The 24,684-nt window shown below is 43.8% G+C and overlaps 1 protein-coding gene across 1 annotated transcript in view; it reads left to right on the top strand.

Annotated features, from left to right (window-relative positions):
* Window positions 1-24,684, top strand: part of LOC111971672 (collagen alpha-2(IV) chain) — a gene marked incomplete at its 5' end in the record, with an annotated part of 146,523 nt that overhangs the window by 90,604 nt on the left and 31,235 nt on the right. Inside the window, 5 exon segments of the mRNA XM_070446347.1 lie at window positions 17,905-18,039; window positions 18,161-18,205; window positions 18,355-18,471; window positions 18,750-18,818; window positions 19,610-19,645. Coding sequence (XP_070302448.1) covers window positions 17,905-18,039; window positions 18,161-18,205; window positions 18,355-18,471; window positions 18,750-18,818; window positions 19,610-19,645 — 402 coding nt within the window.

The following is a 24,684-nucleotide window of genomic DNA, read 5'->3' on the forward strand; positions in this document are numbered from 1 at the left end:
GTCTCTGACTCGTTGATTCTTTGTTTGTTCCCCTTGCTCATACCACGTAAATTGAAGTTATGTCTGTTTATATTATGCTAATTCTGACTCCCACCGGAATGCGAATGTGAAAGAAAATAAAAGCGGAAACAAATCACTCCACCATTATTCTTTGTTGGTGGAGCGTGGGTTAACGATGCTTCGTGGCGGATGAGCTGTTTTGGTGATTGTGTGCAGAGGGTCCTGTTTTGTGCCCGGGCGCGAGGACGGGTGACTAAAGTTAAAAACTGTTACATTGATGCAATGTGACCCGGATCCACTGGGTATTGACTGCGGAAAAGGAGGAGGTCAAAACAGGGGTGAGTTAAACCGATGTGAATGGCTAAAGCTATTAGCGGTGGATTTTAGCTCCTAACGAGACCATGCAGTCTCGTCTCCGCTTAATAGCATTTTCAACAAGGTGACGTACTCGCTTTGAGACCTTGAAGTATGTGGTGTTCCCCTTGCGCCTTGCACAGTCGCGCGGCTTTTGTGGAGCGATGCGGTAACGATGTTCGTGGTGTGACTGTTGTTGATGTGTGCCAGAGGGTCCCTGGTTCACGCCCCGGGCGGGTGAGGGATAACGCGAGTCCCTATACGGAAACAACATACTCAGTATTACTGTTACATGTACCAGTCACTCTATATATTTTTTTGCTTGTTTTTTGTTTTGGTATACCAATTTGAGAGAACTTTGGTACTAATCCCTGAGATCTATTCGCTCTCGTCGTCGGTGGTGCGAAATCCATTATTTAGTCTTTAGTGCGTGTAGTGCCGATGCGATGCCTAGCAGTTTTTCGTGAATCTGGTACCTCGGCATACTGCTCTAGCGGTCCAGGCTCTGCTCTTGTAGCATGTGCTGTGGATGACAGTCAGGCATAGGTCATCTGCGAAAAAGGAAAAGTAAGGCATTTGACATTCTGAATCTGTGGAGACTAACACCAGGGGCGGGAGGACATATTTTTCTAGAAATAGTGGCCCAATTTCGGTCTTAATGTAAATATATGGGAGCAAGTCTCAGGCAGAGGGCTCAGATTGCCAACCCTGGCAAAGGCCCGCCTGGTTAAAGAAATTCTGTCTTTTCTTACCAATTTAATGCCTGCCACGTCATTGGCCAGTTTACAATTCGATTTAATTATGTCATATGTTGACCCCTACACCACTCTTCAGATACAACTTCTGGTAGACAGTCCTGTATGCCAAATTAGAGATTCAAATCTTTTGCGAAGCTCCGATAAACCAAGCCGTTATTTGGTTTATTTTGATGGACATGTTTATCTATCAGGGTGTGTAGTGTAAATATGATCAGCTGTGCGATTGTTTGGTATAAATCCAATTTGGCTTTTTACGTCATTGTGCCTATTAAGGAGAGTTTAGAACTCTACATTGATAAATGCTACAGAACCTTCCCCAGGTTATGTTCACACAAATGCCTCTGTAATTGTTAGGTCTGGTCAAAGTTGTCTACCGTTGCTTTAAGATTTGCGGGTTATGGAGTCCGTTGATTCCAGACTGTCAGGGAAATAACCTACACTCAGGATCAAAATTAAACAGTGTTCTTAATATAGCCAACAAAGAAAGCCAACGCCAATTAAAAGTTGCACTAGTGAAGTTTGAGCATCTCATGAGTATGCCGATCTAGGGTGCCGCGAATGGCTATTATATAAAATTTGAGAGCCCTTTAAGTTTCTATAATAGAGCTACACGCACCAAATAGGAGGCAGTTCAAAGTCAGATTTGGAAGAAAGAAATCCAGGTGGATTAATATGACTTGTCCTTTATAGCAATTTTCTACTCCATCAACTTCTCAGGAATTTTTCCAAAGCCCAGGAGACTAATTGCTTCGGCGTTTGTGTAAAATTTTGAACGTAGTGTATGGTAGAGTGTTTATAAAGATGGGGTTGTCCATATAGTCACCAATTGTATCGCGTTATCTCCTTCACCGCCTCGCTATATATTATTTTCTGTATTTTTCGACAATATATAGATAGATGTTTATATCTCGTGGCGAGTGTCACGAGATAGATCTAGCTGCTCCCGCTCTGTTATCATATAACTCCGTTATTTTGAATCTCCTGAATCTCTCGCTATATTAGAAGTTGACCGCTCTCCAACAATAATGAGCGAGCGTACATTCGATCGCATTATTTGGGTCTAATATAAGGTCTGATATATATAATTTACCAGCTTAGGGGACTCTCCAGGAGTTTCAAGTCGCTCTGTAGGTGATGCTTTGCTTATGAAGGTTTTTGGGAATCCCTTCCTTTTAGGTGGTTGTAGAATTTAATGGCTCTTTTCTGGATAATTGATTTTTTAAATAATTAGCGGTATCGGCTAATTCTCCTCTGCATGCATTATTTGGTGTTTTACATTGTACACAGAGGTATTTTTGCAGAATTCTGCATGCATAGTCTCATTTGGTGTTTGTCCATTTCTGCTGTAATTCTTGGTTGGTGACGGGACTCCAGACCTCTCAACCATAAAGGGCAATGGGTTCTAGTAACTTATTCAAGTATTTTTTAGCCAGATCCTAATTGGTATGTCGAATTTTTATGTCGCTTTTGATGGCATAGAAGCGCCTTCTTGCCTTGGTCGCTCGAACTCATTCACAGCTTTGTGGAATTGGAACAGGTCATACACAGCCCACCCGCATTAATCCGCTGAAGAGCAAATCTGGACGAGTAGTATCGGCCACCGGAGCTCCCTTCTGCGATGATCCGGTCGGCATCCCGATGATTGATATGATCCTTCACAGCGTCTAGAGCGATATCCTACAACCAAAATATAGCGGACCTATCGTCCATGCACTGTGCTTTAGCTCTGCTGCTCGAATTGCTGACTGGATGATGCACATCAGCTGTCTAATTCGCGAGCCGATTATTCGCCGTTGACCGGTGTGCGGATTGTGATTAGGCTGACCCTGTGGCGGATGTTCCACGCGGTAGGCCGAGGTATAATATAGTTTTTTGGTCTATGCTCTAGGCAACGGTGTCTAGACAGAATTTTATTTGTGTGTCCTGGCAACTGGACCTTTTTGGAAGACCATTACACTTTTGTCTAACGAGATTTATGTCAGGGCCCAGATCTGGCAGAATCTGTGCAGAATATCTAGGTGCTGCGTGTAGGCCCTACTTGGTCGGTGACAGAAGCAACCAGATCATCAGCAAACAGTAGACATTTCACTTCCGATTCTAGTAGGGTGAGGCGGGTGCTGCAGACTGTTCTAGTGCCCTCGCCAATTCGTTGATATATCTGTTGAAGAGGGTGGGACTTAAGCTGCATTTCTGTCTCACCCCCTGGCCCTGTGGAAAAGAAATGTGTGTGTTTCTTGCCAATTTTAACCGCACACTTGTGTTGTTACATGATTTATATAATGTCGTATGTATTCGTTCCCCCGAATACCACTTTTCCTCAATTTGTATAGCAGACACTCATGTACATTTTTAAATCACACATAGCATGAGAAGACTTTGCCTTTGTTTTGGTTTGTTGTGTCAATTAGGGTGTGCAGAAGAATACGTGGTCTGTCTACCGGTAATTTTGGTAACAAAGCAATTTGACAATTTGCTCTAGTACATTGTTTTCACTTGAGGAAATGTACCAAGTCTGCTGTTATATGATAGTGCAGAGGATTTCCCATGGTTGCTGTTGACGCAAATCCCACGGTAATATTATTGTGGTCAAATTTGTCTGCACTCTTGTGGATTGGGTGATCAAGTCCTTGGTTCCAAGTATGAATGGGGAAGATGCCAGAGCTAAGGATGATGTTAAAGAGTTTAACGTATAGCCATTGAATTTGTTGTCCTGTATATATTTATTATTTCATTTAGGTACCATAACCCCACAGTAGTTCATTCAATGTAATTCGAGCCACTACATCTCAGTAGGTTCTGGTCCTGTCTCTTGTCATTAACTTCCTCGCGATCAGTCAGCCAACCCTGATCCGTAGCACCGCCCCCCCCCCCCCCCACCACGTGAGTAGCAATAGCTAGCGCATAGCGTCACAAGTAACTGTAGCATCTAAATATCATTAAATCACAAGTCCAAGACAACCAGATGAAAAGATACAGGTCTTGTGAATAAGCCACATTTCAGATTTTTAAAATTGTTTACAGGGAAGACACAATATGTAAATCTATTAGCTAACCACGTTAGCAAAGGACACGATTTTTTTACTCCCAACAGTTTTTTCCTGCACAGACTATAGCTTCACAATTCGACTAAATAAAAAAAAAATATAGCCACTAACCAAGAGAAACACTTCATAAGATGACAGTCTGATAACATATTTATGGTATAGCATAGTTTTTTTTTTGAAAAATGTGCATTTTCACCGGATTAAATCACAGTCTACACATCTCTTGCTAGCTGCATCTGAAATGACACTGATACTGAACCCAGCCGCAAACACTATCGCTCCATCAGAGACCAAACGTCCATATAACACATATAACTCACTTAAAAACATTTCAGAAAAAATAACACAGCGTACAGATATTAGAAAGCCCAACATCTAGGTGATCCAAACAATATTTCAGATTATTAAATGTTTTTATAACGAAAACAAATGTAGCGCTAAATTAGCATAGCTATACCAGCAGATTCGGCTAGGCGCCACGGCCGGCCAGTTCACATGCACAAACAGATATGAAAATAATACATCAGAAAATTGGTCTTACTATGGCTGATCTTTCATATCAGAAATGTTGATCAAAGTGTCCTTTGTCAAGATGAGTGCGTTGGTTCCGTTCAGAATTGTTTCCTTTCCCACTCCATTAGCCACAGGTACTGGCGAGTGGCACGGATCTCTCAAACGTAAATAAAATCAGAGCAACGGAACACCACAAAAACTCCCGAAAAAATTCAAATAATCTGATTAAACTATATTGAAAAAACATACATTACGATGATATGGTCACATGTATCAAACAAAATTCGACACGGAGATAGTTTCATCCATAACGCCAGCACAAACAGTACAACAATCGCAAGCTCCAACTACGTGCGAATCAGAAAACCCGGAAGTTGGCGGGTTCACGCCAAAGAAATAGGTCTTATTTCACGTCAGTACCAGATAAACAAAGAATTTCTCCTCTGACGTCCTCTTGACACCCAGAGGAAAGGCGAATGAAGTGTTTCTGGTCATAGGGGTCATGACCATATATAGGCAGAGCGTGGAAGCGAGCATGACTTCTTGCATTCTACTTCTTGGTCAGGGAAAGTGCTGTCAAATGACTGTGTATCACCTCAGAGACAAAATTGAAACGTTTGAAACTAGAGATTGTTTTCTTTCCAATGGTTTATTATATGCATATAGTAAGAGCAATAATTGAATAAGAGGAGTTTAATCTTGTAGAGCAACTTATGCTAATGGGAAAATAGCACCCCCTGTATTCTCAAGAAGTTAATAGTTGATTCTAAGATTTGTATTTGATCATGTATATGTTTTGCTGTTCGTTCCTCTCTCTCTCTGCTCTCTCTCTCTCTCTCTCACTCTCTCTCTCTCTCTCTCTCTCTCTCTCTCTCTCTCTCTCTCTCTCTCCTCTCTACTCTCTCTCTCTCTCACCTCTCTCTCTCTCTCTCTCTCTCTCTCTCTCTGTCTCGTCTGCTCATCTCTCTCTCTCTCTCTCTCTCTCTTCGTCTCTCTTCTCTCTCTCTCTCTCTCTCTCTCTCTCTCTCTCTCTCTCTCGCTCTCTCTCTCCTCTCTCGTCCTCTCTTCATCTGCTCTCTCTCTCGCCCTCTCTATCTCTGTCAATGTTTCTCTTTCTTTCACCCTCTATTTCTAAAATGTTGACTAGAATAGCTGGAGGATGAGGCAAGAAAGAGAGAGAGAGCAAGGGATGGAAAAACAGAATGTGGGGAGAATGGACAGAGGGATCTGACAAGGAGAGGAGTAATCGATAGTGACTGTGTGACAGCAATACCAGACAGAGAGAGAAATAAGTAGAAAAGAGATTTGGATTGAGATCAGGAGGGGTTGAGAGTTGAAGAAGGCCAATCAGCAGGTCAGGTCATAAACCACTGATCCATAATGAACATCTTCCATCCATGATGTCATCATCACCATCACTCTATTTTTTTCCTCTCTTCCTTTTTTTCTTTTGCTTTGGATCCTGATTGACGACTGGTCATGTCCCAATTAACCCTGATCTCTCATGAGTGTCTTACTTGAGGCGGAGGGAGATGAGAGGATAGAGAGAAAGAGCGAATAGAAAAAGACAGAGGAGTAATCATCAGGGTGAAGGGAAGTGGATATCTCTGTCCTTCTGAATGTTTTGTTATATCCATAACCAGCCTCCATAACCAGCCTCCATAACCAACCTCCATAACCAGCCTCCATAACCAGCCTCCATAACCAGCCTCCATAACCMGCCTCCATAACCAGCCTCCATAACCAGCCTCCATAACCAGCCTCCATAACCAGATACACACACATGCACGCACACACATGTATATGCACACACAGCCTTAAAATATCGATGGTATTTCAAAAGGAAAGGAGAGAGGATGTTTGAAGAGCAGATATGCTCACATGAATTTTTCAGATTCTGTGTTTATGCAGGTGCACTGGTTTGTGAGACTGAATGTGTGTCAATGTTTTCTCTCTCTCTCTTTGTCTTTCCTTCTTTCTCTCTCTCTTTCTTCCCTTCTCCCTTAATCTCTCCATCTTTGGCCCTTCCTCTGACATCTGTAAAGTATGATTGAGGGCAGACACCTTTCCACCTGTAAGTAATTGTAGAGCCATGAGTCTGTGCGCGATATGCATGTGTGCTTGTGTTGGGCAGTGTGTCAGGGTTTAAATGAGCAATTTAGGTGTGTATGTATTAAGCCACAGTGGGTCTATAAACATGTTCAATGCACCCGGGACATTCCTGGACCCTACACTCTTTCTACTGTAGACTTAAGCTGCTCTCAAACTCCTCTGTGTTGGAACCAGCCCAAAGCTCCGAGCAGGTTGGACTGCTCACTCTAGAACCTTTCTCTCGTGTTTAGAATGCAGTCCAGATGGTTCTTTCTCTCTCTCTATACCACACACACACACAACACACACACACACACACACACACACACACACACACACACACACACACACACACACACACACACACACACACACAGCTTTCTCCTCCCTCTGCTGGAGGAGTACCATGACCCGGCTACAGTATGCAAAGAGGTCGACCCAGGACTGATATCATATCCATTCTCTCTCTATTTGTGGAGAAGCTGTGTGCCAGGGAGCTGGGCCTCTGATAAAACAGCTGACAGAACTAGGTCAGAAGATCAGGAGGAGAATTGAGAGAGAAGGAGAAGATGAGTTACATACCCACTAGACAAAAACTGCTTGAATCAATATTGTTTCCACGACATTTCAAACCCCAAAAAGCAATGTGATGACATTGAATCAACGTGAAAAACTCATTGGATTTGCAAAAAGTCATCAACCTAAGGGCATTTCATMATTTTTCACCAAACTTTTAACCTAAATCCAATGACATGGTGACATTTGTTGTTAATTTCACGTTGAATTCACCTTAGTAAATGTAAATAAAAACTAGACGTTGATCTGACTTGTGTGCCCGGTGCCTGATAGGAAAACAGATATTTATAATTAAGAAATAGATAGGAGAGGAGAGAAAGAAAGAAAGAGAGAAAGAAAGAGGAGTGGAGTTGAGTTGAATGTGAAAGATGACATTTAGCGGAGGGAGGACAGAGTACAACAGAGTAGGAGTGAGGTGAAGGGGTTCACTTGCTTCAGATGTTGTGGTGTTTSTTCAGGTCCCCTGTGATTTACTATTGTTTTGGTTAAGATGTCCTCCCCTGATTCTTAAACACACACACACACAATTACACACACCCTGTGCCCATATCTCCCCTTCCCCTCTTTTATCAGCTTCACATGAAGAATGTCATTTATCAGCTCTGTGCTTTAGCCATGCAGAAACATACAGCCCAGTGCGTTCCATAGCACTGCACTAGACAGTTATCTCTTATATATACACAACACAACACAAACACACAACACACACACACAACAAACACACACACACACACACGCAAACACACAACACTAGACATGTACTGTAGGTCTTTGGGGACTTACAGTGCCTTCAGAAATAATTCATACCCCTTTACTTTGTCTACATTTTGTTGTATTACAGCCTGAATTTAAAGTTAAGCCTAAATAAGTTCAGGAGTAAAAATCTGCATAACATGTCACATACTAAATTTGCATGGGCTCACTCTGTGTGCAGTAATAGTGTTTAACATGATTTTTGAATGATGTCTGTACCCCACACATACAATAATCTGTATGGTCCCTCAGTCAAGCAGTGAATTTCAAACACATATTCAACCACAAAGACCAGGAAGGTTTTCCAATGCCTCACAAAGAAGGGCACCTATTGGTAGATAGGTAAACACTTTTTTTTTAAAGCAGACATTGAATTTCCTTTTGAGCATGGTGTAGTTATTAATTACACTTTGGATGGCGTATCAATACACCCAGTCACTACAAAGATACAGGCGTCCTTCCTAGCTCAGTTGCCGGAGAGGAAGGAAACCACTCAGGGATTTCCCCGTGATTCCAATAGTGATTTTAAAACAATTAAAGAGTTCACAAAGGTGATTCTAACATCTATTGACTCAGAGGTGTGAATACTTATGTAATTGAGATATTTCTGTAAATTTTGTCATTATGGGGTATTGTGTTTGTAGATAGGTGACAAAAATAATCTATTTAATCCATTTTTAATTCAGAGTGTAACACAACAAAATTGTGCACAAGCAAGATGACGCCATCAGACAGGGTCTTCTCGCTTCTAGTCCTTAGGAAACTATGYAGTATTTTTTATTTTTATGTATTATTTCTTACATTGTTAGCCCAGAAAATCTTAAATGTTATTACATACAGCCGGGAAGAACTATCGAATATCAGAGCGACGTCAACTTACCAACATTACGACCAGGAATACGACTTTCACGAAGCGGAGGCTTTGTTCGAACCACCCAAGCCATTCGAACTGTTTCCAGAGGCTGATCCAAAACAGCGTCACCGCAGGAGAGGTAGACGGAGCGGCCTTCTRGTCAGACTTCGGAGGTGCGCACACCACCCACCGCTTCCGAGTATTTTACTCGCTAATRTCCAGTCTCTAGATAACAAGGTAGACGAAATTAGGGCTAGGGTTGCTTTCCAGAGAGACATCCGGGATTGTAACATACTCTGTTTCACGGAAACATGGCTCTCTGGGAACATGCTGTCGGAGTCAGGTACAGCCGCCGGGATTCTTTGTGAGTCGTGCCGACAGGAATAAACATCTCTCAGGGAAGAAGAAGGGCGGGGGTGTATGATTCATGATTAAACTGGAAACCATATATCCGGAGGSTGCATTTATTGTAGCTGGGGATTTTAACAAAGCAAATTTGAGAATAAGGCTACTTAAATTCTATCAGCATATCGATTGTAGTACCCGGGCTGGCAAAACACTGGATCACTGCTACTCTAACTTCCGCGATACATACAAGGCCTCCCCCGCCCTCCGTTTGGCAAATCTGACCACGACTCAATTTTTCTTCTCCCCTCCTATAGACAGAAACTCAAACAGGATGTACCCGTGACTAGGACCATTCAACGCTGGTCTGACCAATCGGAATCCACGCTTCAAGATTGTTTTGATCTGGGACATGTTCCGCGTAGCCTAAGAGAATAATATAGATTTAAACRCTGATTCAGTGAGTGAGTTATAAGGAAGTGCATACTGTAGGAGATGTTGTTCCCAGTGTGACTATTAAAACCTACCTACCCTAACCATTCGTGCAAAACTGAAAGCGCAAACTATTTAACCATGGAAAGATGACGAGGGAATATGGCCGAATACAAACAGTGTAGTTATTCCCTCCGCAAGGCAATCAAACAAGCGAAATGTCAGTATAGGGATAAAGTGGAGTAGCAATTCAAAGGCTCAGACACGAGACGTATGTGGCAGGGTCTACAGGCAATCACGGACTACAAAAAGAAAACCAGCCATGTCACAGACACTGATGTCTTGCTTCCAGACAAACTGAACACCTTCTTTGCCCGCTTTGAGGATAATACAATGCCACCAAGGACTGCGCCCCCCCTCCCCTCTACTTCTCCGTGGCCGACGTGAGTGAGACATTTAAATGTGTTAACCCTTGCAAGGCTGCCGGCCCAGACGGCAATCATAGCCGCGTCCTCAGAGCATGCGCAGACCAGCTGGCTGGTGTGTTTACGGACATATTCAATCTCTCCCTATCCCAGTCTGCTGTCCCCACATACTTCAAGATGGCCACCATTGTTCCTGTACCAAAGAAGGCAAAGATAACTGACCTGAATGACTATTGCCCTGTAGCACTCACTTCTGTCATCATGAAGTGCTTTGAGAGACTAGTCAAGGATCATATCACCTCCACCTTACCTGTCACCCTAGACCCACTGCAATTTGCATATCACCCCAATAGGTCCACTGATGACGCAATCGCCATCACACTGCACACTGCCCTATCCCATCTGAACAAGAGGAATACCCATGTAAGAATGCTGTTCATTGACTACAGCTCAGCATTTAACACCATATGACCCTCCAAGCTCATCATTAAGCTTGAGGCCCTGGGTTTCAACCCGCCCTGTGCGATTGGGTCCTGGACTTCCTGACGGGCCGCCCCCAGGTGGTGAAGGTAGGAAACAACACCTCTACTACGCTGATCCTCAACACAGGGGCCCCATAAGGGTGCGTGCTCAGCCCCCTCCTGTACTCCCTATTCACCCATGACTGCGTGGCCATGCACACCTCCAACTCGATCATCAAGTTTGCAGACAACACAACAGTAGTAGGCTTGATCACCAACAACGACGAGACAGCCTATAGGGAGGAGGTGAGGGCACTCGGAGTGTGGTATCAGGAAAACAACCTCTCACTCAACGTTAACAAAACAAAGGAGATGATCGTGGACTTCAGGAAACAGCAGAGGGAGCACCCCCCTATTCACATCGACGGGACAGCAGTGGAGAAGGTGGGAAGTTTCAAGTTCTTCGGCGTACACATCACGGACAAACTGAAACGGTCCACTCACACAGACAGTGTGTTGAAGAAGGCGGATCGTTAAGTGTTATTAAAGAGGCTGAAGAAATTTGCCTTGTCACATAAAACCTTCACAAACTTCTACAGATGCACAATTGAGGGCATCCTGTCAGGCTGTATCACCACCTGGTACAGCAACTGCACCGCCCACAACCGCAGGGTTCTCCAGAGGGTGGTGCGGTCTGCACAACACATCACCGGGGGAAAACTACCTGCCCTCCAGGACACCTACATCACCCGATGTCACAGAAAGGCCAAAAAGATAATCAAGGACAACAACCACCCAAGCCACTGCCTATTCACCCCGCTACCATCCAGAAGGCGAGGTCAGTACAGGTGCATCAAAGCTGGGACCAAGAGACTACAAAATAGTTTATATCTCAAGGCCATCAGACTGTTAAACAGCCATCACTAACACAGAGAGGCTGCTGCCTACATACAGACTTGAAATCATTGGCCACTCTAACAAATGGATCACTAGTCACTTTATTAATGCCACTTTAAGAATGATGTTTACATATCTTGCACTACTCATCCCAGATGTATATACTGTATTTTATGCCATCTATTGCATCTCGTCTATGCCGGTCGGTCATGGCCCATCTATGTATTTATATTCTTATTTCTTCCGTTTACTTAGATTTGTGGGTATTAGGTAGTTGTTGTGGAATTGTTAGATTACATGTTAGATATTGCTGCACTCTCGGAACTAGAAGCACAAGCATTTCGCTACACTCGCAATAACATCTGCCAACCATGTGTATGTGACCAATAAATGTGATTTGATTTTAAATGTGAAAGTCAAGGGGTATGAATACTTTCTGAAGACACTATAGAGGAAGATACCCACATGCTATCCCATCCATCTTATTCTGGTCGTATCCTCCCATTGTGTAGATTTCCTCACTCACTGTGAATTATATAGCAGACCATAAGGTATTAAGACTGTATCATTTATCATGTTGGAAAATAATCGATTTAATAGATTACAATTATGGACAAATACAGTTGAAGTCGGAAGTTTACATACACTTAGGKTGGAGTCATTAAAACTCAATTTTCAACCACTCCACAAATKTCTTGTTAAAAACTATGGTTTTGGCAAGTATGTTAGGACATCTACTTTGTGCATGACACAAGTAATTTTTCCAACAATTGTTTACAGACAGATTGTTTCACTCATAATTCACTGTGTCACAATTCCAGTGGGTCAGAAGTTTACATACACTAAGTTGACTGTGCCTTTCAACAGCTTGGAAAATTCCAGAAAATGATGTCATGGCTTTAGAAGCTTCTGATAGGCTAATTGACATAATTTGAGTCAATTAGAGGTGTGCCTGTGGATGTATCTCAAGGCCTACCTTCAAACTCAGTGCCTCTTTCCTTGACATCATGGGAAAATCAAAAGAAATCAGCTAAGACCTCAGAAAAAAATGGTAGACCTCCACAAGTCTGGTTCATCCTTGGGAGCAATTTCCAAACGCCTGAAGGTACCACGTTCATCTGTACAAACAATAATACGCAAGTATAAATACGATGGGGCCACGCAGCCATCAAACCGCTCAGGAAGGAGACACGTTCTGTTTCCTAGAAATGAACGTACTTTGGTGTGAAAAGTGCAAATCAATCCCAGAATAACAGCAAAGGACCTTGTGAAGATTCTGGAGGAAACAGGTACAAAAGTATCTATATCCACAGTAAAAACAAGTCCTATATYGCTCAGCAAGGAAGAAGCCACTGCTCCAAAACCGCCATAAAAAAAGCCAGACTACGGTTTGCAACTGCACATGGGGACAAAGATCGTACTTTTTGRARAAAAGTCCTCTGGTCTGATGAACAAAATTAGAACTGTTTGGCCATAATGACCATCATTATATTTGGAGGAAAAAGGGGGAGGCTTGCAAGCCCGAAGAACACCATCCCAACCGTGAAGCACGGGGGTGGCAGCATCATGTTGTGGTGGTGCTTTGCTGCAGGAGGGACTGGTGCACTTAACAAAATAGATGGCATCATGTGGAGGGGAAATTATGTGGATATTTTTAAGCAACATCGCAAGACATCAATCAGGAAGTTAAAGCATGGTTGCAAATGGGTCTTCCAAATGGACAGTGACCCCAAGCACACTTCCAAAGTCATGGCAAAATGGCTTAAGGACAACAAAGTCAAGGTATTGGAGTGGCCATCACAACTCCCTAACCTCAATCCTATAGAAAATTTGTGGGCAGAACTGAAAAAGCGTGTGCGAGCAAGGAGGCCTACAAACCTAACTCCGTTACACCCGCTCTGTCAGCAGGAATGGGCCAAAATTCACCCAGCTTATTGTGGGAAGCTTGTGAAGGCTACCCGAAACATTTGACCCAAGTTAAACAATTTAAAGGCAATGCTAACAAATACTAATTGAGTGTATGTTAACTTCTGACCCACTGGGAATGTGATGAAAGAAATAAAAGCTGAAATAAATCATTCTCTCTACTATTATTCTGACATTTCGCATTCTTAAAATAAAATTGTGATCCTAACTGACCTTAGACGGGGAATTTTTGCTAGGATTAAATGTCAGGAATTGTGAAAAACTGAGTTTAAATGTATTTGGCTAAGGTGTATGTAAACTTCTGAGTTCAACTGTATATGATAGGGTATTTCATGTGTTTGTCAAAATCAAATAATTTTTTTTTGTCACATACACATGGTTAGCAGATGTTAATGCGAGTGTAGCAAAATGCTTGTGCTTCTAGTTCCGACCATGCAGTAATATCTAACAAGTAATCTAACCTAACAATTCCACAACTACTGCCTTATACACACAAGTGTAAAGGAATGAATACGAATATGTACATAAAAATATATGAATGAGTGATGCCCAAACGGCATAGGCAAGATGCAGTAGATGGTATAGAGTACAGTATATACATATGAGATGAGTAATGTAGGGTATGAACATTATATAAAGCCAGCTTCCGGCGCCGACAGAGATGGCCGCCTCGCTTCGCGTTCCTAGGAAACTATGCAGTATTTAGTTTTTTTATTTCTTACACCGTTACCCCAGAAAATCTTAGGTTTTAATTATGTGTGTGTGTGTGTGTGTGTGTGTGTGTGTGTGTGTGTGTGTCTGTAAGTCAGAACATATACAGGATACATATGCAGGATTGGACATGTTCCCAGGCAGTTACCAGAAATAAGGGACTGTATACCATCATTCAGATAAGAGGTAGCCCATAGCTCATAGGAGTCAAACACAGTTGATTTTTATTTTACAGTAAAGTTTAGTCTCCCATAAACACTGGATGGCAGAAGAGAGTAGTGGTTGACTATGCGTAACTTTACAAAGCTCAAGAAGAAAGACATGTCTCTCTCTTATGGCCATAGGTTGATACCACAAAGTCATAACCAAGGTTTTGGGTGTTTCCAGTTCTCTCTGAAGTTATGCTTGGCAGTTTAAATTAGACTGCTGGCATAGGCAAGGATATGTAGCAGAGGAGGCTGGTGGGAGGAGCTCAGTGTAATGGCTGGAATGGAATCAATGGAACGGAGTCAAACACATTGTTTCCATGTGTTTCATGTGTTTAGTACCATTCCATTGAATCCATTCCAACCATTACACTGAGCCGTCCTCATATAGCTCCTTCCACCAGCCTCCTGTGATATGTAGTCTATGCATCTATATACAGTGCATTCGGAAAGTATTCAGACCCCTTCACTTTTTCCACATTTTGTTACGTTACAGCCTTATTCTAAAATGGATTCAATAAAAAAAAATCCCACATGAATCTAGACACAATACCCCATAATGACAAAGCGAAAATAGGTTCTTAGAAATACCTGGTTTACATAAGTATTCAGATCCTTTGCTATGACTCGCAATTGAGCTCAGGTGCATCCTGTTTCCATTGATCATCCTTGAGATGTTTCTACAACTTGATTGAAATCCACCTTTGGTAAATTCAATTGATTGGACATGATTTGGAAAGGCTGTATATATAAGATCCCACAGTTGACAGTGTTATCAGAGCAAAAATCAAGCCATGAGGTCAAAGGAATTGTCCATAGGGCTCTGAGACAAGATTGTGTCGAGGCAAAGATCTGTGGAAAGGTACCAAAACATTTCTGCAGCATTGAAGGACCCCAAGAACACAGCGGCCTCCATCAATCTTAAATGGAAGAAGTTTTGAACCACCAATACTCTTCCTGGAGCTCGGGGGAGAAGGGCTTTGGTCAGGGAGGTGACCAAGAACCCTATGGTCACTCTGACTGAGCTCCAGAGTTCCTCTGTGGAGATGAGAGARCCTTCCAGAGGGACAACCATTTCTGCAGCACTCCACCAATCAGGCCTTTATGGTAGAGTGGCCAGACGGAAGCCACTCCTCAGTAAAAGGCACATGACAGCCCGCTTGGAGTTTGCCAAAAGGCACCTAAAGCACTCTCAAACCATGAGAAACAAGATTATCTGGTCTGATGAAACCAAGATTGAACTCTTTGGCCTAATTGCCAAGTGTCACATCTGGAGGAAACCTTGCACCATCCCTACAGTGAAGCATGGTGGTGGCAGCATCATGCTGAAGGGATGCTTTTCAGCGACAGGGACTGGGAGACTAGTCAGGATCGAGGAAAATATGAAAGGAGCAAAGTACAGAGAGATCCCTGATGAAAACCTGCTCCAGAGCTCTCAGGACCTCAGACAGGGGCGAAGGTTCACATTCCAACAGGACAACGACCCTAAGCACACAGCCAAGACAACACAGGAGTGGCTTCGAGACAAGTCTCTGAATGTCCTTGAGTGGCCCAGCCAGAGCCCAGACTTCAACCCTATCAAACATCTCTGGAGAGACCTGAATATAGCTGTGCAGTGACGCTCCCCATCCAACCTAACAGAGCTTGAGAAGATCTGCAGAGAAGAATGGGAGAAACTAATGGGAGAAATTTTCCACGGTTGTAGCGTCATACCCAAGAGTCGAGGCTGTAATCACTGCCGAAGGTGCTTCAACAATGGCCTGAGAAAAAGGGTCTGAATACTTATGTAAATGTGATTTTTCATTTTTTATTCTTTATAAATTTGCAAAAAATTATAAAAACCTGTTTTTGCTTTGTCATTACGGGGTATTGTGTGTAGATTGATGATGGGGGAAAAAACAATTGAATCAATTTTAGAATAAGGCTGTAATGTAACAAAATGTGGAAAAAGTCAAAGGGTCTGAATACTTTCCGAATGGACTGTATGTCACAGAGCTGGAATCCGTGCCTTATATTCTGACCTACCTTATTAAATAACCAGAATTTGGAAACGGTTTATTGATTAAGTCTTAAGCTACCCGACTTCCTTGAATTCCTTTCAACTCCTAAATGTTTGTTCCTTTCACCGTGCTCGGGAAGGGGTGTGTCCACCAGAGCTGTGGTCGGGAGCGCCAATTATCATGGTCGTATTCCCCTGCTCAGATGTTGCATGCGTCAACCAGTGCTTGTGTGTTATGTCATCAACTGTGCCGTTGGGCACCAGATTGCTATAACATATGTTGTGGTTAGCTGATACGTAAAATATCTATCCAGGCGGTGTAAGATCTGGCATGCGTCAGCAACGTCTGAGCAGAGGAACACGAGGGTAATGTGTGTGCGGGGTAATGCAATTGCTAAATCCCAAGGGAGAGAGAAATGTGTTCCCTGGTTTATTTGTGCTTAATGCAAGGTTCTACATAATAATAATAATAATGATAATAATAATAATTGTGATGTATATATTTATGTTAATTGAGAAATTGTTACCTGAATATAATGATTGTGATTTCATGCCTTTGTGGAAAGCATTGGTTTATAATTGGTGCTAATGGTATGGTCAAGGTGGGAGGCATGCCAGCCAGGGAGGCTAGAAAATACATTTCTGTCTAGGCCAACAGTGTTCTATCAGGGATTATTTAGGTCTTCTTCAGAGCTGTGTTTTAGTAATTGATTACTTTCAGTTAATCCGAGTTTATGTTTCTAGTCAAATGTCTACGTCCTGTTGCAAATAGATTTACATAGTGTACATTATTTTGGTGCCTTATTCCCACTTTGCTGAAAAAGTTCTCACCCTTAGTCCATGGGCCAGAGGGACAAATTTCACGTATTTGTCAACTTTGTGGTGGCAAAGTCTAATGATGATTTTCATTTAGTCTGACCCGGTGTCCACTAGATAGCACAGCCACAAGTAAAAGTGTGCTGTATCGTAAACATGTTTTTTGTCTTAATGTAAGGTTAGGGTTAGGCATAAGGTTAGCAGTGTGGTTAAGGTAAAGGTTAGGTTTAAAATTACATTTTAAGAAGAGAAATTGTAAGAATAAGCATGGTTTATGACTTTGTGGCTGTGGTAACTAGTGACCACCGAACTACCTGGGCTATTGAATCCATCTCTCTGCTTCCTCACTGTTCCCCCAGTCTAAACAGTGTTTCTCCACCTAGGCTTTTAGTAATGCCAGAAAACCACCACTGGGTGGAGTCTTACCCCCCCTGCGACATGTTTAGCTGCTGTAGATGTTCATATCATTTGACAGCCAACTCATTATGTAGGAGAAGTTACATTGTTGTGGTGCTTTAACCTCTATTCAATACTAAACCCCCAGTTACCTGCCTGTAAGGCGAGTGAATGGCGTTTCTATGTTATTTTTATAGCATCAACAGGTGAGTTTAAACACTCTTTTCATCACATATACATTTGAATGTTAATGTCTCCATCCCCCAATGTATTTCTTGTCTCTCCTCTGTCTTTTGATGAACATGTCTGTCCTCTGTCTGTTGATTAACATGTCTCTCTCTTCCTCAGGGCCAGCCTGGTCTTCTTGGTTCTCAGGGCCCCCAGGGGCCTTCAGGACGTCTAGGGGACCCAGGAGTCCAGGGAGTCCAGGGAGAGAAGGGCGACAGGGGCAGAGGAGGCATCATCGGCCCCAAGGGTGCTGTGGTGAGGAACACAGACTGGAGAATTATTCTCTAGAGATCTCAGACACCGGCCTGGTAGTGTGTCCACTCATCGAGTTTTGGTATGGACTTATATAAAGTGAGTGTTTTTCCTTTCTCCGCAGGGGATGACTGGTGTTCCTGGGTTTTCCGGGTTGGACGGTATTCCTGTAAGTGGGATTAAGATGTTTCACTCCAAAAACAGATAAATAACAGACACACATGCCAAAAAAAACATCTGCTGTTGTTTTGTTTATTCTTTAAGAACTGTACTGATGTTGTTAAGGATACTCATGAACTCCTCCATGTCATCATCCAGGGCCACCCAGGACAGGCTGGGCCTCGTGGGAAACCTGGAGCAGACGGGTGCAACGGAACACACGGAGACTCAGGGTCGGCAGGTCAACCAGGCTACGATGGCCAGCCCGGGTATAATGTACGTATGATCCCAGTTGATGTCACCAGAGATGTTTGTAGAGAAAGAATCAAGGTTTCCACCTTGTAGCCTCAGATATTGATTAACTTCTTTTCTTTATATTTTCTCTTTTAATTGTGTACCCATTCCCCCCTCTCACTCTCTCTCTCTCTCTCTCTCTCTCTCTCTCTCTCTCTCTCTCTCTCTCTCTCTCTCTCTCTCTCTCTCTCTCTCTCTCTCTCTCTGTCTCTCTCTCTCTCCGTCTCTCTCTTTCTCTCTCTCTCCCTCTCTCTCCACAGGGTCAGGCGGGCAGGAAGGGACAGAAGGGAGACACTCTGGAGCTGAGTGTGTTCATGGAGCGCTTCAGGGTGAGAGGAGAGGGCTGGAGGACTGTGGAATAGATCTGATATAGTATTACATATAGTAGTATCACCTCTGTCAGCGCTGTATGAGCGCTGTGTGACCTCTGTGTCCATAGTAAAGGCTGTTTTAAATGGAACATCATGTCAGTTTGGCCAGTAACCAAAATGGATAAAATACCCCAGCCGATAAGGTGAACAATCTGTAGATGTGCCCTTGAGCAAGGCACTTAACCCTAATTTGCTCCAGGGGCGCTGTACTACTATGGCTGACCCTGTAAAACAGCACATTTCACTGCACCTATCCAGTGTACGTGACTGCTTTTCGCATGGCACCGACTGGTAAGACGCTTCAGGAGGATGGTCAGATGTACGTGCTAGCAAGGCAGAGGTCCCGGGAGGAAATGGTACTCGCTAAGCAAGCAGTGTGACATCCTTTACACTGATGCCGTAACCCTGATCTACAGTTGCGCTCAGCTCAACGCTGGGGTCGCTGTTGAGTAAGTTTGAGGGGTGATTGTAGCACATGGGGATGTGTGCAACTTCCTCCTCAGCCTGAAGTGTCACCACTTGCTCCAGTGAATAGCTAGCTTTTAATGTGGCGCCGACTGGTAAGACGCTTCAGGAGGGCGGTCATGTGTGCTAGCAAGGCAGAGGTCCTGAGTTTGCGCCAGGTATGGGCCGAATCAGGAGGAAGTGGTACTCGCTAAGCAAGCAGCGTGACGTCCTTTACACACTCATGATGTACTCTTGTATTCTACAAACAAACAACCTCTTCTCTCTGTGTGACTTTTCTAAAGGGAGATTCAGGGCTGCCCGGATATCCTGGATTAGTTGTGAGTATATTTACATTGACTGCTGCTACTCACTGTTTATCATCTAATCATCTATACATAGTCACTGTACTACACTCTACATGTACACATGACCTCGACTAACCTGTACCCCTACCTACATGTACACATTACCTCAACTAACCTGTACCCCTACCTACATGCACACATAACCTCTACTAACCTGTACCCCTACCTACATGTACACATTACCTCAACTAACCTGTACCCCTACCTACATGTACACATTACCTCGGTAGGTACAGGTTTATTCAGGTCATATGTACATGTAAGTAGGGGTACAGGTTAGTTGAGGTAATGTGTACATGTAGGTAGGGTACAGGTTAGTTGAGGGTAATGTGTACATGTAGGTAGGGGTACAGGTTAAGTTGAAATGTGACATGTAGTAGGGTACAGGTTATTAGTAATGTGTACATGTAGGTAGGGTACAGGTTAGTTGAGGTAATGTGTACATGTAGGTAGGGGTACAGGTTAGTTGAGGTAATGTTGTACATGTTAGGGGTACAGGTTAGTGTGAGGTAAGTGTACATGTAGGTAGGGGTACAGGTTAGTTGAGGTAATGTGTACATGTAGGTAGGGGTAAGGTTAGTTAGAGGTCATGTGTACATGTTAGGTAGTTGAAGTGTGTTGAGAGTAATGTGTAAATGTAGGTAGGGTACAGGTTTAGTTGAGGTAATGTGTACATGTATGGGGTACAGGTTAGTTGAGGTAATGTGTACATGTAGGTAGGGTACAGGTTAGTTGAGGTAATGTGTACATGTAGGTAGGGGTACAGTTAGTCTGAGGTATGTGTACATGTAGGTAGGGGTACAGGTTAGTTGAGGTAATGTGTACATGTAGGTAGGGGTACAGGTTAGTTGAGGTATGTGTACATGTAGGTAGGGGTAAGAGGTTTGGTAGTACAGAGGATAAGAGTGCTAGGGTTAGGTAAGGGTGTAGGTTGTGCTGCTGGTAGGTGCGGTACAGGTTATTGAGGTAATGTTGTAACAGTAAGGCTAGGGCGAAGGTTAGATTAGGTAATTTGTACATGTAGGTAGGGTCAGATTACAGTGAGGTAATGTGGTACATGTAGGTAGAGTACAGGTGTAGTTGAGGTAATGTTTGTCATATAGGTAATGGGCTCAGGTTAGTTAGAAGGATGTGGCAACACCTGTTAGGTAGGGGTACAGGTTATGTAAGGTAAAGTGTAATGTAGTGGGGTACAGTTGTCGGGGTATGTGACTGTAGGTAGGGTACAGGTTAAGTATGAAGGACAGTTAGTCATGTAAGTAGAATAGGGTACAATGAAGGTTATTCGGGTCATGTGTATATGTATAGTGATCGCACAAGATTGAATACCGAGATTAGATGAAACAGTGATACAGCATCAATGTTAATTACCTCACAAACTAACCAGAAGGATATTCGTGCGCCCTGAACTTCCTTTTAAGAAAAGTCACACCACTACTCATGTACCCAGAATAGGAGTTGTTTGTTTGTATATATATCATGAGTACATTATTAGTGTGTAAAAGTTGTCGACTGTCATCGAACTCTTGCCTTGCGAGTACATTCTCTGATTCGGCCATACATGGCAATTCTCATACGACGAATCTGTTACTGCTTGTGGAAACACGAGATGAAGCTCTAGTCGAAAACCATCAAAAACTAGTCGAAATACATTACATATTCTGAATTCTGAACTGTTAACTCCAGTCGGCGCACACATTAAAGCTAGCTATCACTGAGCAAGTGTACACTTCAAGGACCTGCAGGAGCAAGTGCGACACATCCCCATGTGCTACAATACCCCAAAACTTACACTCAACAGCGCACCCAGCGTAGATCTGACGCGCAACTGTAAGATCAGGGATTACAGGCATCAGGTGTATAAGGATTCACACTACTTGCTTAGCGATGACATTCCTCCCGGGACCGTCTGCCTTGCGAGCACGTACAGTTCCTGACATACTCTCACTGAGACGTCATACCAAGTCGGTGCCATATGCGAAAGTACGGTCGAACGTACACTGGCATATGGTGTCAGTGAAATGTCTTTTTTAGAACAGAGGTCAGCCATACTAAGTATAGTGCCCCTGGGCAAATAGCTTAAGTGTTGCTCAATGGCATCTCAAGATTTGTTCATCTTATCGGTCTGGTGGTACATTTTATCCATTTTGGATTTGGCAGCTGAATTTAATACCAGCTTCAAATGACATGATGGTCCATAAACAGCCTATATGCACGACAGAGGTACTAAGCGTTAAAGCGTACAAGTGTACTTTTATTAATACATATCAGATCTTTCCACAGTTCGCTCCAGCCTCTCTGTCACTCTCACCTCGGAAGCGCTCCATTTGAAACACACTCAGCTCCAGAGTGTCCCCTCTGTTCCCTTCCCCCCTCGCCTTGACACCATAGTGATAGAGAGGGAGAGAGAGAAAAGAGAGGACGAAAGAGAGGAGTGATAGAGAGAGAGGAGCAGAGAGAGGAGAGAGAGATGAAGACGAGAAGCGAAAAGAGAAGAACGACACAGAGAGAGAGAGAGAGAAACGAGAGAGAGAGAGACGGAGAGAGCAAGAAAGAGAGAATGGAGAGATAGAGGACGAGAGAGAGAGAGAGGACGAGAAGACGAGTAGGTAGAGAGAGGGAGAAGACGAAGAAGAGAGAGAGGGAGGAGGAGAAGAGAGAAGAGAGACGATGAGGAGACTGAGAGGGAATGGAGAGAGGAGAGAGAGAGAGAGTAGAAGGATGAGAAGATGAGTAGTAAGAATCGAGAGAAAGCTTAGACGATTGAGCAGGAAGCTACGAAGGAAGAACAAAAAGCAAGGAGCTGCACCAGTGAGCACGGGAGAATGGCGATCAGGAAAGATGAGCTAAATGACTTAACTGTGCTCGTAGCTTCGATGGGGGCCGATAAGCGGGTAGGAAGGGGAGTGGAGCGTCACAAGTGGCTCTTTTTGTGGGGTTCGCGTGCGGAAAGTAGTGACCCGGCCACTCCATCTCCTGCAATAACCACTAATGAGGCGGCGAAGGCAGAGACCGATGGAGAGGCGAATGGCGACGTGTGTGGTACCATGATCGGGAAAAGATTTACATACGGACCCTGGGCAACTGAAACTTCAGGAGCAGAAATGTTAGAATCGCAGACATCGACAGTCGATAGGTACGTCGCGCGGGGTACCAGGCAGGCTAAGTCTGGTGCGATGTAAGGAGTGGGGAGATTGAGGCACAGGATACAAAGTGACGGGGAAAGGATAAGTAGCAAAAAGGAAGGGTGCGAGCGAAGGAGAGTCTATAAGAAGATAAATGGTCAACTCTCAGCAGGACAGGTGGCAAGTAGCCGGAGGGACGTGAGTACGACGTTTAAAACAGATCAACATGCAACAAGGGCTCCGGGGCCAACGGAATTACAAGGATGGGCGTTGTGGCTACCGGGGCAAGTGCTGGGACGCAAGCTGCGGTGTCTTTCACTAGACTTTTCAACATGGACGCCTAGGAATTGGAATGGAGTCCGGAGTGAATAAAACAAATGTTGTCAGAGACAGGACACCCAGTGGAGTACCCCAAGCTGTGCGCAGAGAAAAAAGGCAGACAACTGCCTAAAATGTACAGTAAGACCCGGTAGACTAATGTGCACCGACATGATGGGAACCGGAGCCATAAGAGTGTTTTGAAGGAGGGGGAACTAGTATGGTAATGGGGGACCGGAGAGAGAGAGACGAGCATGAGCAGAACAGAAGAAGAGATTTATTATTTCCATTAAGTCGGGCAGAGGCAAGAAAGAGAGAGAACCGGAGCCAGAGGAGAGAGAGAGAGAGAGAAACTCGAGAGAGAGAAGCAGTAGAGAGAGAGAGAAAGCGAGGAGGAGAGGGGGATGGTCACACAATTAAAAAGAGAAAAATAAAGAAAGAAGTTTAATCAAACCACTCCAATCTTGCATACAAGAATCCACAGATGAAGCATCTTATCTGCACCTCCACATTCCCTTTTCCCACCTTCACCTATTTGGACTACAGCCTCAGCGTATCAACCACACCATAGTACCCTCAAAGCTCATCATTAACTAAGGATCCCTGGGACTTAAACACCCTCCCTCTGCAACTGGATCCGGGACTTCCTGATCAGGGTAGGTAGAACACATCTTGCCACGCTGATGCTCTTAAACGGAGCTCCATAGGGGTGTGTTGCTCAGTCCCACTCCTGTACTTCCCTCCGTGGTTCACCCCTGATGCCAGGCACGACTCCAACACATCTTAAGTTAGCATACCGCCACAACAGTGGTAGGCTGATCACCGCAACGATGTAGACAGCAATATAGGGAGGGAGGTCAGAGACCTGAGCATGGTGGTCGGCCAGAAATTACTGCTGACCTTATCCCTCAACGTAACCAAGACTAAGGAGATGATTGTGGACTACAGGAAAAGGGCACCGAGCACGCCTCCATTCTCAATCAAACAGTGGCTGTAGTGGAGCAGTTGAGAGCCTTCAAGTTCCTTGGTGTCCAATCAACAACAACTAGAAATGGTCCAACCACACCAAGAACAGATCGTGAAAAACGCACACATAAGCCTATTCCCCCTCAGGAAACTAAAGAGATTTGGCATGGTCCTGAGATCTTCAAAAGGTTCTACAGCTGCAACTCGAGAGCCATCCTGACTGGTTGCATACTGCTCGTAGGCATAATTGCTCGGCCTCTGAGCAAGGTCACTACAAAAATACTATGCAATGGACAACTATCTTAACGGTAAAAGTATTAGTTTTATTCATAACGTGTTAAAGCTAACACGCAGTCCACGTTGCAAACTGGCCCTGGTTTGCTTTTCTCAAACACTTACGGCCGTATATACCATCTTCTATGAGATCTATAAGAAGGCGGTAGTACAAGGTGTATCACAAAGGCCTGGGACCAAGAGCTGAAAACAATACGCTTCCTATCTTTCAAAGGCTACAGACCTGTTTAAAACAGCCATCACTAGATTGAGTGGCCTGCTGCTTAAAGCTACATAACGTATACCAAAGGGAATGGGGGGGGAGGAGTA

This window comes from Salvelinus sp. IW2-2015, linkage group LG2 (genome assembly GCF_002910315.2).
Source record: "Salvelinus sp. IW2-2015 linkage group LG2, ASM291031v2, whole genome shotgun sequence".
Classification (NCBI taxonomy): domain Eukaryota; kingdom Metazoa; phylum Chordata; class Actinopteri; order Salmoniformes; family Salmonidae; genus Salvelinus; species Salvelinus sp. IW2-2015.